This window comes from Chiloscyllium plagiosum, unplaced genomic scaffold, assembly GCF_037043375.1.
Source record: "Chiloscyllium plagiosum isolate Xiang-an unplaced genomic scaffold, Cpla_swu_hap1 HiC_scaffold_25, whole genome shotgun sequence".
Lineage (NCBI taxonomy): Eukaryota > Metazoa > Chordata > Chondrichthyes > Orectolobiformes > Hemiscylliidae > Chiloscyllium > Chiloscyllium plagiosum.
The window spans coordinates 48,426,809-48,444,020 of NW_028270163.1; the positions used below are offsets into that span (position 1 = coordinate 48,426,809).

At 38.7% G+C, this 17,212-nt stretch overlaps 1 protein-coding gene across 1 annotated transcript in view; it reads left to right on the forward strand.

Annotated features, from left to right (window-relative positions):
• rptor (regulatory associated protein of MTOR, complex 1) overlaps positions 1–17,212 on the forward strand; it is a 397,195-nt gene that overhangs the window by 374,669 nt on the left and 5,314 nt on the right. The window contains exons 30-33 of the mRNA XM_088000708.1: positions 4,979–5,106; positions 7,168–7,254; positions 7,673–7,789; positions 16,014–16,143. Coding sequence (XP_087856834.1) covers positions 4,979–5,106; positions 7,168–7,254; positions 7,673–7,789; positions 16,014–16,143 — 462 coding nt within the window. The remainder of the gene's footprint in view (positions 1–4,978; positions 5,107–7,167; positions 7,255–7,672; positions 7,790–16,013; positions 16,144–17,212) is intronic.

A 17,212-nucleotide genomic window follows, 5' to 3' on the forward strand; every position in this document is an offset into this window, starting at 1 on the left:
ATTTTTGTCAAATGTGTAAATTCTAGTTATTTACTGTAAAACTATGGGAAATGTAGTCTAGTAGTGTGTTAATACATAGCTTTGCCCCTAAACCTGTAACAATAAATCACATTCACAGCTTGCATGTTCCTCTTTCTAAATGCCAGTTGGCTATTCTAAAGCCTTGGCAAACAGAAGGAAAGAAGATTTGAGGCCACAATAGTTTCCAGTTGTTGGTCTGTTTGGTCATGTTTTCATGCTGTAATTGGTACCCTGTTTGGTGTTAAATTAATCAAAGCAATGGAGCAGTTTGCTGTGTTGTTTTATCAGTCCCTGCATGATAGAAACTTCTTTAGTACTTTCTTTTGTTTTGCAGTTACCAATTATGGTAAACCTTTTAAAATGCTCGTTTGGGCTCAATAGGGTCATTGTATCCGATTCTGGACAACATACTTTAATGAAGAGTGCGCAGGTTTTACAGAAGGGTCCAGAAAAGTTTTAAGAGATTGGTTCTAGGTTTGAGAATCATCAGTTGCTTGGATAAATTGGAGAAATTGGTGTTCTTGTGGGAAGACAAGGTTGAAAGAATGTTTGATTAAGGTGTTAATAAATCACAAGGAATCTGGGCAGAATAAACAGGAGAGAAATTGTTTGCACAGATTTAAAAGAACCAACAGTATCGTGAAGGTTTTTACAGAATAGTTAGATTGTAAAGACTGTATTTTTATTTGGCCTTTATTTTGATTGTGGACTGAAATGGGAAAAGGACTGTTTTAAAGTCAAGGATTGTCGAAGGAATTGCTGCACTTTTAAGTTGCTGGATCTCATTGTGAATTGTGTTCACACTGCTGCTTTAAGCAGTGGGGAAGAGAGATGTGATAACCTGGCACCAATGTCTAAGTGTACAGAGTGAGGTTTGCCCAGCAACAGACTGTTGATCGGTTTGTACAGATGTGACTTGTCATGGATGTTGGAAGTTGAACAACAGTCCTCTGGCACCTGGGCAGGTGAACAGTTTTGGTATTTACCATAGAGAGGGGTGAAGTCTCCAGACTTCTAGGAGAGCCGATCCTATGTCTTTATTTTTCTATAGTACCTGAAGCATGAAGAAGGCCAGTTATTTTCTCCCACCTGTTGCTGTAAGCTGTTGCCTTTTTCAAGTAGTTAGTGTGTCAATTGCCCAGTAGATCCTGCACAGAAATGAAAGAACCTGAAGAACAGTAAGTCTTGGGAAGCAACAAATAATCCCCTTTGTTTGACTGAAACACTTCTGGTCTGGAATTTTCAATAAAACCCTTATACTGAGGTAACTGTTTTCTAACTTTTCTGAACTTATGCCTTTTCTCTTGGAGAAACTGCTTCACATACTTAACGTCAACCAGGACTTCTACAAATTGAAATCAAAGGCTTTTCAAGCTATGGAATTTTCCCTCAGCGAAGAAAACAAAACCAATTCCTGATGCTTTTAACTAATTTTAAACTAAAGCTTAAAGAGCAAACTAATGCTCTTTAACATTTACTCTGTCTGCACATGAAACTATCCTAAAGCAAACAAATTTCTGTTATCATCCCAAGAGATTCTCCTTTCACTCATACTGTTTATTTTAAAACCTCTAGAAATACTGCCAATTATACATACACACAAATGAAAGCTCACATGGCACTAGTTCAAAATCCAAACTGTAAAAATAATATTAAAATGTAAATAAATCAGATACCTTACATTACAACAATCTCCACTGGGATCTATAGCAGAGCAAGCACCTGTTATATGATATCTAGAAAGCCATTTTTAAACATTTCCAAAGCTCATACCTTTCAATGACATATTCACTCCAGACATTTGAACAAAACTTGAAATAAATCAATTTTTCTACAATCATACAAAACACAAGTTTTCTAAAAATTTTAAATACAGGTATGCTGATTTTTTTTTTGCAACAGTAGATATACTTAAGCCAGTGATTCTGGCTGCTTGAAGAAGGAAAATCAACTGGTAACAATGTCCTAACATTTAGGATTGTTGCTGACATAGTTAAGCAATTGGCAGTGCACCAAATACAAAGGAAATTCAATTTTCATTCATTCATTTACAGGATGTGAACATTGATACCTCGGCTAGCATTTAATCCTTATTGCTGTGAAAAGGTGGTTGCCAGCTGCCTTCTTGAACTGCTGCAGTCCATGCGGTGTTGTTACAGTAACAGTTCTGTAAGGGAATGAGTTCCAGGACTTTGATTCAATGACGCTAAAAGGTGATGTAATTCCAAGTCAGCATGGTGTAGGATTTGGAAGGGACCTTGCAGGTAATGGTGTTCCCATATATTAGTTGCTCATGTCCTTCCATGTGGAAGCAGTTGTGGATTTGGAAGGCACTGGTCTAAGCTATTGCAGTGCACCTCGTTCACAGCACAGAGAAAAACTATTCTGCATTGGTGACGGAGGATATGAACATTGAAAATATTGGGTATTCTGACAATCAAGCAGACCACTTTTGCCTGGATGGTGTCAAGTTTCTTGAGTGTTGCTGGACATTCTCTTATCCTGGCAAGTAAAGTGCATTCTATCATACTCTTGACTTGTGCCTTGCATATTGCTTTGGTGCGACAAGAGTTGAGTTAGTCACCGTGGAATTCAAAATCTCTGACCTGCTCCTGTGCAGAGTATTTATTTGGATGATTCAGTTCAGTCTCTGGTTAAATACAAACCTAAGGAAATTGATAGAGGGAGATTTAGCAATGTTAATACCATTGAATACTAACAGGTGCTGATTAGATTCTCTCTTGTTGGGGGTGGTCATTGCCACGCACTTGTGCGGCATACATGTTTCTTGCTACTGATCAGCCCATGGTCCAAGTGTTACTCCAGATTGATATGGATTGTTACAATATCCGAGGAATTGCCAATGGTTTTGGACTTAATGATGGAGGGAAGGTCATTGACAAAGTACTGAGGTTGACTGGGTCTAGGACGTGACCCTGAGGAACTCTCGCAGAGGTACTCTTGGAGTAAGGTTTAGCTTCCAACAACCAGAAAACATTTTCCTTTGTGTTAGTTATGATCCGAACCAGCAGAGAATTTTCCCCAACTCTCACTGCCTGCAGTTTTGCTAGGTTTCTACGAGGCCAGACTTGGTAAAGTGTTGCCTTTAAAGCAAGAGTAGTTATCATTACCTTTCCACTCAAGTACAGATAATTTGTCCATGTTTGGACCAAGATGACGATAAGATGAGGAGCTTCGTAGATCTGACAGAATCCAAATGCAGGCATCAATGAATAGATCATTGTTTACTAAGAGCCAGTTCTTAGTGCTTTGATGCCATTATCCATCATGCTGCTGAAGATTGAACATAAACTGATGGGCATCAATTGGCTGAGTTACATTTGTCTCACTACGTGCGGACAGGGTGTACCAGGGAAATGCCCCTTGCTACCTATGAACTAGTTCTATTGAATTGTTTCCCAGTTTCTTTCACTCTCCCAAAACACCAATGTTTTTATTTTGTTTCAGTGCCTGTGGTGTATGGCAGTTTAAAAGGGGATTAAACTTTCAACCAGTAGAACTATATGTTGAAAGCTCATAGGTTCTAGCCACAGACAAACTATTTGTCATAAACGGTTATTCTTGTTAAGTATGATGTTTTTTGTTAACCTGACTCCATCAGACGGGGAAATTGGGACTTGGTGTACTTTGACTAAATCAATAACTTTTGTGGCGACCCAGGAGTATTGGAAATCGAAATCATGAAGCATTTTTGGCCAGGAGTGTGATGAACTCAACGACTAGTTTTGGTCTCTTCCTGAAGTTGTAGTTTCACAGATGTCATCCTTCAACCAATTTGATTCATTCATGAGACTTCATGTGTATGTGCAGTCTTTCCATGTGTATTTCAGACATATTTAGAGGGATAAGCTTTTGTAAGTACTTACAAACATGCAAATTTTCTGTAGTGACTTGTGGAATAGCGGGACTTAAAGCAATGGTGCAAAGCGTAGCACTACATTATGCATTACCTGGCATAGCAAAACTGATAATATGAAACTTAATACAAATGACATAATTATCTCTCAGTAACCACTTTTCTCAATTCTGTTCTGAAACCCATATATTTAGTTTCTGCTGCTTTGTGCAATATCTTGCTAACTAATGCATCATGCAGGTCTTGGTCAATGAATTTATCTCCAATTACAGCATATAATTTTTAGTTTATTACAATCTTCATTGATCCAGATTGTCAAGATTTTATAAGGTCCACCTTCTAATATTATTGGATATAGATTATTTTTCAAAGTTTTGTTTTCATTGCTAAACTAAAATACCAATCCACACAGTTCTATATAGCTGACAGGGAGCTCAAAGATGTTAAATCTTACAACAGAGAGAAATGATATTCACTGTTTAGCAGTGAACCACTTATTCCGATGGTTTTGTAAAATTTTTTTCTGTTCGTTCACATCATCCTCATTTGACGGGAGAAAAAGCTTTTGGGTATGTTTCAATTGTTTTCTTAAATATGCACCGCAACAATATCTGTACTACCTCTGTTTTTGTCTACTTCAAAATTGTGTGCAGTGAGTCTGAAAAACTTTGAATGTGTACTTAAATGATGTTATGCCTGTCTGAAAAGCAGAACCTAGTGCAGGCAAGAAATTAAAGTCTGAACCTCTTACCTGAATTCTGAAGTAACTGAGTTTTTAGTCCTTTTGAAGGACAGAAATAAGATTAAACTCCATGGTGTTAACTCCAGTGTCTGGCTCAACATGCCTCCTTCAACCAGGAGGACCACATATTAAAATTGTTCATTTCATTCGCTGTTGTGGAACCTACTGTGCACAAGGTGTCATCCAGTTTTTTTTAAATTACAGATTAAAAGTGACTCTTTTTCCAAGTTCTTCATTCCTTTGACATATCTTGAGAATCTGAAGGGCTGTATTTAAAAATGTGTTTTCTTCTTTCTCTTTTCTTTTAAGCATCAAAAAATGTCTTGTTTGTTCTGTAGGATATTCCAACTGGGGCAGACAGTTGTGTGACGAGTCTTTCCTGTGATTCTACTCGTTCCCTAATAGTGAGTGGCCTTGGGGATGGCTCAGTCCGCATCTACGATCGGAGAATGGCTCCCAGTGAATGGTAGGTTTCAGTTCAGGTGTTCGTTTTTTAAATCTTGGGTCCTGGCAGGTGGGACTAGATTGGGTTGGGATATCTGGTCGGCATGGACAGGTTGGACCGAAGGGTCTGTTTCCATGCTGTACATCTCTATGATTCTATGACATTGTGCAGCATGGCTAAGTGGTTAGAATTTAACTTGCTTTGTTGCTGCTGTGCCAGCACAGCCATTGTTTCTGCAGTGAATTTTGCTTCTGATCATTACCAAAAGTTGAAATGTAGAGTAAAGTACCCATGTTTTCTAGCCATTAATGTTCTAAGCAGGTGGCTCATACAGACTAGTGGGGAATATGGAGTGTTCAGATAAATACCTCTTCAAAAATAACTGCTTGTGTGTAAGTTTCTACGTACCCTCCAACTTTTTGCATGTTGCTCACTCTTGTGGGACTTTTTCACAGAAAATTTGTCTTGTGGTCAGGACACTACCGGTAGTAGAAATTCAAATTGCAGTATTAGCATGGTGCCGATTGGCTTTATCAGCATGAAACTTTTACCCAATGATTTCAGAAATCAGTACTGCTTTCCGTAAATTTTCTTGTTCTAAACAACAAAGATTGATTAAGTTGCCAATTTAATCTAAAAATTAACAACTTCTTTTTTAATAAATTGAGCCAGCTTTTTAGCCACATTCTTTCGAGAGAAAGAAGATTGCTATAGAAGAATTCCTTTGGAGGGAATGTCTTTATTGTGTGTTATATTCAATAGCATTTGAAATCTCATTTTGTTATTAGCTATTCAAAGCTAGAAATTAGTTTCTAATCTTCTATTATTCAGTTGTTACCTAGCTACATGCTTTATTCTAGCATCTGTTATGTTTAGTCAATACTATATTTCATTTTTATGTTTGTTCTGTTAGATAAGTCACATTCAGTATAATTTTAGAAGTTTACTTCAGATTGTGAAGGAGCAAAAGTGAAATTCAACTGAGTTTGAAAGGTTACAGAGCCCAGCTATGTGGGGAAATGGAATTGAAAGCAGTAGGTAGTAATTGAGGCAGGGTAATAAACCTAATTTAGCTGCATACAGCTGTGCAAAACCAATTGCATCACAAGATAAGCAAGCCACGTTTAAACAAGGGAGATGAATCATAATTCTTGAGTAAAATTTCTTCTCCATTGTCAGGGCGTCAGAGAACACTTCACCACTAATTAATTGTTTAAAATGTGGTGATTGTTGTTACTTTGATAAACGATGATGATGCTGAGATAAGTAAACACCTAATAACTTCCAATGATATTAGCCGGGTAAGCCAGTGACAGCATTCTACTGCTCCTCTTTGAGGCACCATGGCATCGTTTCAAACACCCAGCGCAGGCAGCTGGAAACTCAGTTTATCTTACCTGAAAACCACCACCTGCGATAATGCACACTTCTTCACTGGATAGTTTATGTCTGCTGAATGAAGCCAGAGTGCTGGCTTTGAACCAGGCTACTGGCAGTGGTGAGTTCCATTTATGTTTTTAAAAATCCTGAATATTCAGGTTACAATAATTGTTTTTTAGTTTCCTCTCAATTGTTTAAAAGTTATATGATTTTCTTAATGCTCTTTTTGAACACCTGTGACTGAACAGTGTGTAGTAGTTGCTAACAATACTGTCTTTTTGTTCTGAACCAAAGTAAAAAAGCGAACACAGAAGTGGCCGCTTTCCTGGCATTATACCAGTTGGAAGTGAAGTTCATTTGCTTAAGGTTTAACTCCAGTTCCTGTTGGGCACAATTTCACAACACACTGCTAAATGATTAGTTTTTCTGGCATGCTATAGGATAAGAAATTAAAATATCACCATGCGAAAGAGTGAATCTTTAAGTTGCATCTTGGGGATATGTAATGGGCATATGATGTTACATCTAGGTAAGTTATGCCTGTCCTGAGAATAATTAATGTTAACACTGGGTACTAAATGTGAAGCTGTTGCAGTCATTATCTTTAACATTTGTTCAGCTCTTGGTGAATGCAGTATTTTGTATTCTTTGCCTGTGAGGGGGAATTGCACTTTGGTTATTGACGTGGATTTTATTTTACAGCCGTGTAATGACTTACAGGGAACATGCTGCATGGGTGGTAAAAACCTATCTACAGAAGTCTCCTGAAGGCAATATCATCACTGTGAGGTAATAAAGGATTGATATTTCTATACTCTTTATTTAGAGTTGGATTACGTATTTGAACTGTAAAGATCTATCATGTGTAGATATAATTGCATTCATGATGGGTTTTGTGTTTGTAATATACTGTAAATCATTAAGTTTGATGCAATGCTAGTGATTAATTAAAAATACCTTCAGTTTTTTTTTAATGGACATATTCATCAGGGAGGTGAGATCTTTGTTTTTTAATTGAATTTGGCATCACATGGTGTCCCATCACAGAAAAAACTCATACATAATCCAGTAATTGAATGATAAAGTTAGTGAAATATTAAGTGTTCTAGTTATATTTTCTTACCACCATAATATGATCCCATTTCTTGCACGTTGCCTAACTGAGTAATTTGTGTCAGCTTAATGTGCTCTTCTCTGTTCAATTAAGTGTAAATGGAGATGTGCGATTTTTTGACCCGCGGATGCCTGAGTCAGTGAATGTAATTCAGACTGTAAAAGGATTGACGGCGCTGGACTTTCATCCGCAAGCAAATCTGTATGCTTGGTAAGTGAATTCAAATAGTCAGCACGGAAAATATTATTTTCATCAGGAGAGCTGTCTGTCTAGGAGCTTTATCCACTTTGCATTTATAGAGCATAAATACTTATATGGTAATGCTAGCTGTGGTTCTAACCTAACCTCAATTACCTTGTCCTAGTTCCTAAATCAACTCTCAGTGCTCCTGTCATAATTACAGCCCTCGTTACTGATTGGTCTGACATGACAGAATTATGCGAAGAATGAGTGCTTGTTTAGAATATGGTCTGTCTACTTTAGAATAAGCTTCAATCCTGGAGTTCCAACAATACTCAAGAAGCTTGATGCCATCCAGGACAAAGCAGACCACTTGATTGGCAGCACATCCACAAGCATCCAGTCCCTCCACCACCAATGTTCATAAGCAGTACTGTGTACCATCTACCTTAATGTTCCTCTCCAAGCCACTAACCATCCTGACTTGGAAATATATCACCGTTCCTTCAGTGTCACTGCGTCAAAATCCCAGAGGTCCCTTCCTCACAGAATTTTGGGTGTACCTACATCACGTGAACTACACTGGTTCAAGAAGGCAACTCTCTGACATCTCAAGTGTACTGAGAGATGGACAATAAATGCTGGCACAGCCAGGATGCTCACATCCCATGAATGAATAAAAATAAGGGTCCATTTTGCTGCTGTTTTTGCCTTTGGAAGGAACTTGGAAATGTTACCTTGCCCAATAATTTGAGTAATTTTGTATGGTTGTTGCAAAATACCATGTATCAAAAACTATTATTTTAATATTTTTCTCCATTTTAGAAAGGTGAGAACCATTTTCTGGTCTCAAGGCCACCTGCACCTCTGGCAGAGAAACATTGGGAGACTTTACACTTGCATTATTTTTACTTGGTAGCATCTAGAATCCACTATCTTTTTTTGAATGGTTTGTGGCAGGTGTGCAACCTCCACTAAGACATAAGAAATAGGGACAGCAGTCCCCTCAGCCTTTCAGTAAGACTAATATTCCTCACATCCACTTTCCTGCCCTTTCCATATAACCGGAAGAAAGTGAGGATTGCAGATGCTGGAGATCAGAGCTGAAAATGTGTTGCTGGAAAAGCGCAGCAGGTCAGGCAGCATCCAAGGAGCAGGAGAATCGACGTTTTGGGTGCTGCCTGACCTGCGCTTTTCCAGCAACACATTTTCAGCTTTCCATATAACCTTTGATTCCCCTACTGGTCAAGAATCTATCTATTCCAACCTTAAATGTACACAAGGACTCTGCCCCCACAGCCCTCTGTGCCAAGGAGTTCCAAAGAGACTGAACCCTCTGAGAGAAGAAATTCCTCTTCATCTCTGCCTTAAAGTGGTGCCTCTTTATTCTGAGACTGTGCCCTCTCGTCTTATGCTCACCCATGAGGGGAAACATTGGCTCAGCATTTACCCTGTCAAGCCCACTCTATGTTTCAATGAAATCCCCCCTCATTCTTCTAAATTCCATTGGGGGTAGAGTCCCAACCTGTTTAATCTTTATCCATAAGACAATCTTTCCATACTGAGGATCATCTTTGTGAGCATTCTCTGAACTGTCTCCAATGAAATGAAATCTTTCCTTAAATAAGGGAGCCAAAACTGTTCTCAGTTCTCCAGATGTGATCTCACCAGCATCTTGTAAAGTTGCAGTAAGACTCCCTTACTCTTATACACCAACCTCATTGAAATAAGGGCCAACATTCCATTCGCCTGTGTGATTACCTGCTGCACCTGTGTGCTAGCTATGTTTCGTGTATAAGTATCCCCAAGTCCATTTGTGTTGCAGCTTTATGCAGTTTTCCCACATTCAAATATATTCAGTTCTTTTTTTTCTCCCTTCCAAAATGAACAACTTCACATTTTCCCACATAATACTCCACATGCCAACTTTTTTCCCACTTACATAACTTATCACAATCTCTCTAAACCATTTGTATCTCTCTCTCTCTCAACCTACCTTTCCATTTAGTTTCATGGCATCTGCAAATTTGACTACAGTGCATTCACTTTTTCCAAGTCATTAATCTATGTATCGTAAACATTTCCAGTCCCAGTATTGATCCCTGTGGAACTCCGCTGATCACGAAGCTGAAAAAGAACTCCTTAACCTCATTCTCTGTTTCCTGCCCATAAGTCAACATACTATCAGTGGCAGTCCAAGTTTGGATGTGTATATTTTTAAACTTCTCATTATGAATACAGAATCTAGTAGAAAGATATATTTGATCAATGGTCTTTCATTTGTATCACTCTGTACTGAAGGTATGGTTATCTTTACCAGATCTCCATCCTTTTCTGGCCCCTTTTATAGTTTTGAGTTGCCTTTTTTTTCCCTAAAGGTTAGCAGTTTTTAAGTACACAATGTCTTCACAATAAAAGAGAGCTTTCCTCAGTTGCTCAAGGACTCGAGTGCAATGAGTTTTTGAATAAATGGCAGCTAATGTTCAGTGTTCTCTCTATTATAAATGCAAAGCTGAGCAAAGAATTGCTGTCTTTATACATTTACTGATGTTGCTGAAATAATCTGATTTTCTTAGCACCAGCTATTCAACCATGCATACATGTAAAAACACAGACTCGTACATTTTAAAACAGAGCCAGTGTTAGACTGTGAAATCATTTTATAATGTAAATTGTACTTAAGATTGAGTTTAGCTTTTTAGAAGAAAGCCATGATGTCCTCACAAAGTCCTTTTTATGCATTTTTTACATTAAATTGAGAAATTAAAATTCAGTTTAGTTAATGTTTGATTCTTGTGCATAAAATGCTATTTTTCATAGAATTATCCTGTAAGTGAGGCTGTTTGGAAGAACTGTTGAATTAGCCCAATTCCCTCGTTGCCTACAAAAACCTTTGCTTCAAATATTTATCCAGTTCCTTATTGAAAGTTATTATTAAATCTGCTTCCACCACAGTATCAGCAGAATTCTCTAGATCATTATAATTCACTGCATACCAAAAAAGCTGACTTCTCATCTGGTTCTTTTACTGCTTACCTTTAAATCTGTGTCATCTGGTTACTTAGTCTTTTCAAAAGCTCTGTTAAATCTCCCTTTAACCTTCAAGCTCTATGGAGAGCAAATCTAGCTTCTCTAGTCTTGCCACCAAACCAAAATCAGACATTTTGGACACGTTTCTAGTAAATCACCTTTCACAAATTCTAAGCTTTGATTGTCCACAAAGCTGGGAACAAAAATAGAAATTGCTGGAAAAGCTCAGCTACTCTGAAAGCATCCATGAAGAGAAATGACCGTTCATGTTTTGGGTCTGGTGACCCTTCCTCAGAACACTAGCTGAGACCTACTAGTAACTTATCAAGGTTTAGTATCACTTCTCACTTTTGTATTTTATGTCTCTGTTTATGAAGCTAATGATCTTATTTACTTATTTAAACAACCTTCTTAACCTCTTGAACCACCTCAAAGATTTCTGTAAGTACACAGCAAACTTCCCTGTTCTTCCACAGACTTTAAGGTTGGACCATTTAACTTGTAGTTCCCTGACTACCAAAATGCATCACTTGGCACTTTTCTGCTTTAAACTTCATGTACCAGCATGTTGATCTATTTTCAATCTCATCCTGAATTATTTTACCATCTTCCTCACTATTTACTTCGTCTGATAATATAAAAAACCTTGAAATAATCTCTTCTATTTGAGGGTCCAAATCGTGAATCAACATCAAAAAGAGCAATGGCCCTAATACCAACCATTGGGGTTACCATTGCACAGTTTTCTTTAGTCAGAAAAACAACTGTCTGTCACAATTCTACTTTTGAACTTTAGCTAACTTTGTATATATCATAGATTACTTACAGTGTGGAAACAGGCCCTTCGGCCCAACAGTTCCACACCGACTCGCCAAAGCGCAACCCACCCATTCCCCTACTACCCCTTTACCTAACACTACGGGCAATTTAGCATGGCCAATTCACTGCCATTAGCCCTTTAATCAATGGTCTTAAATTTTGAGAGTAAATCTCTTATATACTTCATCAAATGCCTTTTGTAAATTGATATGCATATCCGTCTCATCCCTCTCTGTTCCTTCCACAATCTGCCGTCAAATATGATTTACCATTAATAATTTATCATTTTTTAACTTCATATTTTTCCCAACTACAGTCAATTTTAGTTTATATTATTGTCTTTAAAGGTTTCCTTACTAACAATGTTAAGCTGACTGACCTACACTCAGTTTATCCCCCTCACCTTTTTCAACACAAGTTCATTGGCAGTCCTCTGGCACAATTCCAGTAAAAAGGAGGGATGAGAAGATTGTGGCCAGAGCCTCCACTGTCCCCATCCTGACTCCTATTAATAACTTTGGTTGCATCCCATTTGGAGTAGATTAATTCTCGACTTTGAGCATTCCTTCCCCCCCCCCGCCAAATACATGTGTATGAAAGAGACAGCTGGGATCCCTTTTTGACTTGCTAGTTTATACTCATAACTAGCTTTGCCCCTCCTCTTGCCTTTTTCAGTTCTCCTTTGTAGTTTCTGCAATCAGATTGCTAATGTTTTGTGTTAAGCATCTGAGAGTAAAACAAACACTAAAGTTGATTGCAGTCTTCGGGAGGAAGATAAAACGCTGGAAACACTGAGCAGGTCAGGCAGCATTGTGGTGAGTCCTTCCTTTTATTAGAGTTTTTTTGCATGGCAGAAGCCAGCATTCTAGAGAGTGTAACATTCAGCCAGAGAGTGGTGAATCTGTGAAATCCACTGCCACAGAAGACTGTGGAGGCCAGTTCATTGAGTGTATTTAAGACTGAGATAGGTAGGTTCTTGATTGTCAAGGGAATCAAGTGTTATGGGGATGAGAAACATATCGGCCATGATTGAATGGTGGAGCAGATTCGATGGGCTGAATGGCCTAATTTCTGTCCCTATGTCTTATGCTTTCTTATTTAGAGCGCACTTCCTTCTGAAGCCTCGTTACATTTGTCTCTTATATGCATTCTGCCTAGAAATAGGGGCAGGGCTACTGCAAGGTATTAAATGGGTTACTCAAGACTGTTCAAGAGTGGCTGAGGTGGCGCTCAAAGGTTACAGACAGTGGGGAAGTCAATGAATGTGTGTGTGAGAGAGAGAGGGAGAAAGGGAGGTAGACTCCATGTTCATCGGTGCTGCTCCTATCTCTACTGATGGGAAAGCAATGGAACTATATTGTTCTGTATAGGGGACTCAATGAGATGTCAAGATCAGTCTAATGTCCCTGTGCACTAAAACTGAGGCAGAACTTTTAGGACTTGGCAGGAAGCTAAATGTTGGAGTCAAGGTCATGTCGTCAGAGTTACAGAGACTCGAAAGAAGCCATTTGTCACTAACAATTCAGTACAATTGAGTTGGGTGGTTGAATAGCCCATAAACAGGATTTGCTTATTACAACTGAGCAATATTAGAGCTCAGAAAACTGAAGGGCAGTTCTAGCTTGGCGAAGCTAGCTGTTAGTGAAAGGTTAGAATTGTCCCTGTGAATAAGCACTGCAGTCTGAGCGTACAGCCAAAGAAGGATGATTGACCAGAACAAAAGAAGTATTTGAGGCAATCCCTGATGAAATGGCTGTTATGATGAAGTTGTAAGACCAGATGAGCAAACCTGTGATCCTTTAAGAAGTTTAAAGATATTTACTGACTCACCATGTCATTAATATCTAGAGAGAATGGCTGAGAAATCTATGGGTCAGTCTTGATCACATTTAGAGTCATAGAGATGTATAGCATGGAAACAGATCCTTTGGTCCAACCCGTCCATGCCGACCAGATATCCCAACCCAATCTAGCCCCACCTGCCAGCACCTGGCCCATATCCCTCCAAACCCTTCCTATTCATATACCCATCCAAATGCCTCTTAGATGTTGCAATTGTACCAGCCTCCACCACTTCCTCTGGCAGCTCATTCCATACACGTACCACCCTCTGCGTGAAAAAGTTGCCCCTTAGGTCTCTTTCATATCTTTCCCCTCGCACCCTAAACCTATGCCCTCTAGTTCTGGACTCCCCGACCCCAGGGAAAAGACTTTGCCTATTTACCCAATCCATGCCCCTCATAATTTAGTAAACCTCTATAAGGTCACCCCTCAGCCTCCAGGGAAAACAGCCCCAGCCTGTTCAGCCTCTCCCTATAGCTTTGTGCGGAATATTCATGTATAGTCTAATACCCATTATTACCACATGTTAATTCTGGCTATTGGAGTAAACATTGTGCATGTATTGTGTAAATTGTATTACTGTTCTAACGCTGTATCGTCAAATTTGTTTTTTCAAAGCTGGAGAAACTTGTGACATTTTTCTCTTCCTAATTGCCCTCCATCACACACTTTGCTATTTTTTCCTGGTCCTGTACCAGATTGTAACATTAATTTGGCAGTCTGGTCCAGGTTAGTGGCACCATCTATGGAGAGAGAAACCATATTTAAGGTTTCAGTTCTGACAAAGAACTACTGACTTAGAACATTACTGTTTCTGTCACCACTGATGCTGTTAAACTCATTGAGTCATTCCAACATTTCCTGTTCATCGTGAGCCACCTCCTTCGTTTGGATTTTAATTTCTGTATCAAGTCAGAGAGCTTTGTACACGGATGCTGTTACTGTCTACTTCAGAGGAAAGTGTATAGTCTGTACCTTATCTATCTATCTGTCTCTCATTTGATAGCTTTTTATAGATTGTGCTTTTTCATTTGCACTTATTGATACCACTTCCTTTTTCAACTCACTGAAGTTAACCTTACTCTGGTTGAGTATTTCCACGCGACTCTTCCCTGTCTTTCTCCATTTCCTTAACTAATCTAAACCAAATAACGATATTCAAACCCTAATCATTTCTGACTTTGCTCACATCATTGCGCAGTGACCTTGATCTTTTCCTCACATGTACTGACAGCAGTAACCCCAAAACTGTAGCATTTGCTTTCTGATTTGCTTTCTGATATGCGATTGACCTAAAGTGACAAGCATGGGAATGACTTAAAAATTTATATTTTACAGCTAAAATGCTGAGCAGTTTCCTTGCCAGGTTATTTCAAACGCCTTTGCACCAAGTAAACTATGTCTCAAGTTAGAAAGGGGTCTGTTTTTAAAAAAAAAAGAACTAAAGCTCACAGTGTTAATTATAGTTAATATAATATGATTAAAGCAGCAACTTTAACATCAGTTTTGAGGTAGTAATATTTCCAAATCTATGAAGGAAAACTAACCAAGTAGGATGGAGAAGTGGCAGCACGAGAGTTAACGTTTCTCCTTGGGGTTAATGCTCTTACTGAATCATTATTGACTTTCAGAAAGATGTACAAAACCAGATGTTTTTTTTTAGAAAGACAAGATAATTGTTCTGTTCATCATGCTTCCATAGTTTAACACTAAATTTCTCGTGGCAATAAGTGATGTCGAATTGTAAGCATAATGTTTTTATAAAAATGTACCTTGATTTACGGAAGCTTAATTTTATGAAATCTAATTCCTCCACTGTCATACATCCTACACATACACCAAATGTGTTAGCATTCATCATGCTGAATTGAAGCTTTTAACTGTAGTAACTTTTCAAGATGGTATGGCTGAGATCCTTCCTTTTCAGCGCCAATGTCACAAATCCACCTAGTCCAAATAACATGGACTGCCAGGGGAAGTCAGATTGAGGATAGCGGAGGTTCTGGTGAAGAACTCCCAAACCCCCCCTTAGTGACAGGAGTAGTGCCAGAGGATGGGAAGTGTGATTCCCAAGTTCGAAAAGAGGGGAGGGATAAACTGGGTGTTGGTTGACTTGTGAACACTCTACTTTCATTTCAAATTCACAAGAATTGTCCTGCTTCCAATTTCCATTTTATTGTTCTGGATTTCCAGTGTAGTCAATTTGGGCATATATAGTATCTCGCTTCAGGTATGTCTCCCTTGTAGACTGCTCGCCATCAAAGCTAATGCAAGTGAGACAATGTCAAATTTGTACTTCAGAATTAGATTCACTTTGACAATTCAGTCAATAAACAAACCCAATGTTTCACGTTCTAAAATGTAAACCCTAATGAGTATTTTTACTTGAAGAATAACTGCTTGAGCTGCTAGACCACGTCTTAAATTTTCTACTTTACCATTGAATAAAGTAATAATTTTATGCAATTTTATGTAACCTAAAGGCAGGATTATTTGTGAGTGCACGTGTTCAGTGAATCATTGTGCATGATAGTCAATAATAAACATTTTCTTCATCTTTCAGTGGCTCCATGAACCAGTTCATAGCTGTATATAATGCAAGTGGGGATGTGATAAGCAATATTAAATACTATGATGGATTTATGGGGCAGAGGATTGGAGCCATTAGCTGCTTGGCTTTCCACCCGTATTGGGTAAGTAGTTTTTCACAAAGTCTCAATTTGTGTAGTTTCTGGGGCACTGTCCTGCTGTAATGTTTTTTTTCAGTGTGAGCAGCATAACTTAATGCAGACACAAACTGTCACCAGTGTCCACAGAGTTCAGTCAGATCAGAATCATAGAATCCCTACAGTGTGGAAGCAGGCCCTTTGACCCAACAGGTCCACACTGACCTCCGAAGAGTATCCCACGCAAATCCATTTCCCATTATTCTACATTCACCCCTGACTAATACACCTAATGTACACATCCCTGAACACTACGGGCAATTTAGCATGGCCAATTCACCTGACCTGCATATCGTTCGACTGTGGGAGGAAACTGGAGCACCCGGAGGAAACCCACACAGACACAGGGAGAATGTGCAAACTCCACACAGACAGTCACCTGAGGCTGGAATCAAACCCACATCCCTTGCGCTGAGAGGCAGCAGTGCTTAACCACTGAGCCACCATGCCGCCCAATAGCAAAGGATCAATCTATCTAACTAATTCTCATAGCTTTTGAGAAGCTTTTAGTTAAATTTTTTTAAAAAAGATTTCCTACTCTATGGAAAGTGATAGTGCTTTATGACTGTAAGCCTCTACTAAGACTAAGGTATATTCCAGATAAACTCTGGATTATAAACAAGAATGTTGAGTCAAGCTGAGGGCATGGCACTTGTTTTCATTGCAAACATCTTGAGCTCCTCATGCATGAGAAATATTAAATCCTTTAAATTGTGCCAATATTTTCCTTCAAACCGTTCATTATTTTTATCAACATTTACCAAAATGGGAGGATAGAGGTATAAAAGATTTAAGATCTGTTCCATCTGATACCTTTAGTATTCCAGCAAATTCTCTTTAAGCTGCATGATAATGCCACTACTGAGGGTTTGCACATGAACCTTGGAGGTCTGCGCCGAAGAGAAAAAGAAGGAACATAACATTCTATATTCCTTCATTTTATAAAAGTCAAACTTCAGAGGAATTTAGTCAGCGATGTAACAGGCACTTGCATGGTAATATTGTGAAGTATAATTTCTAAACTGACTTGGAGGTG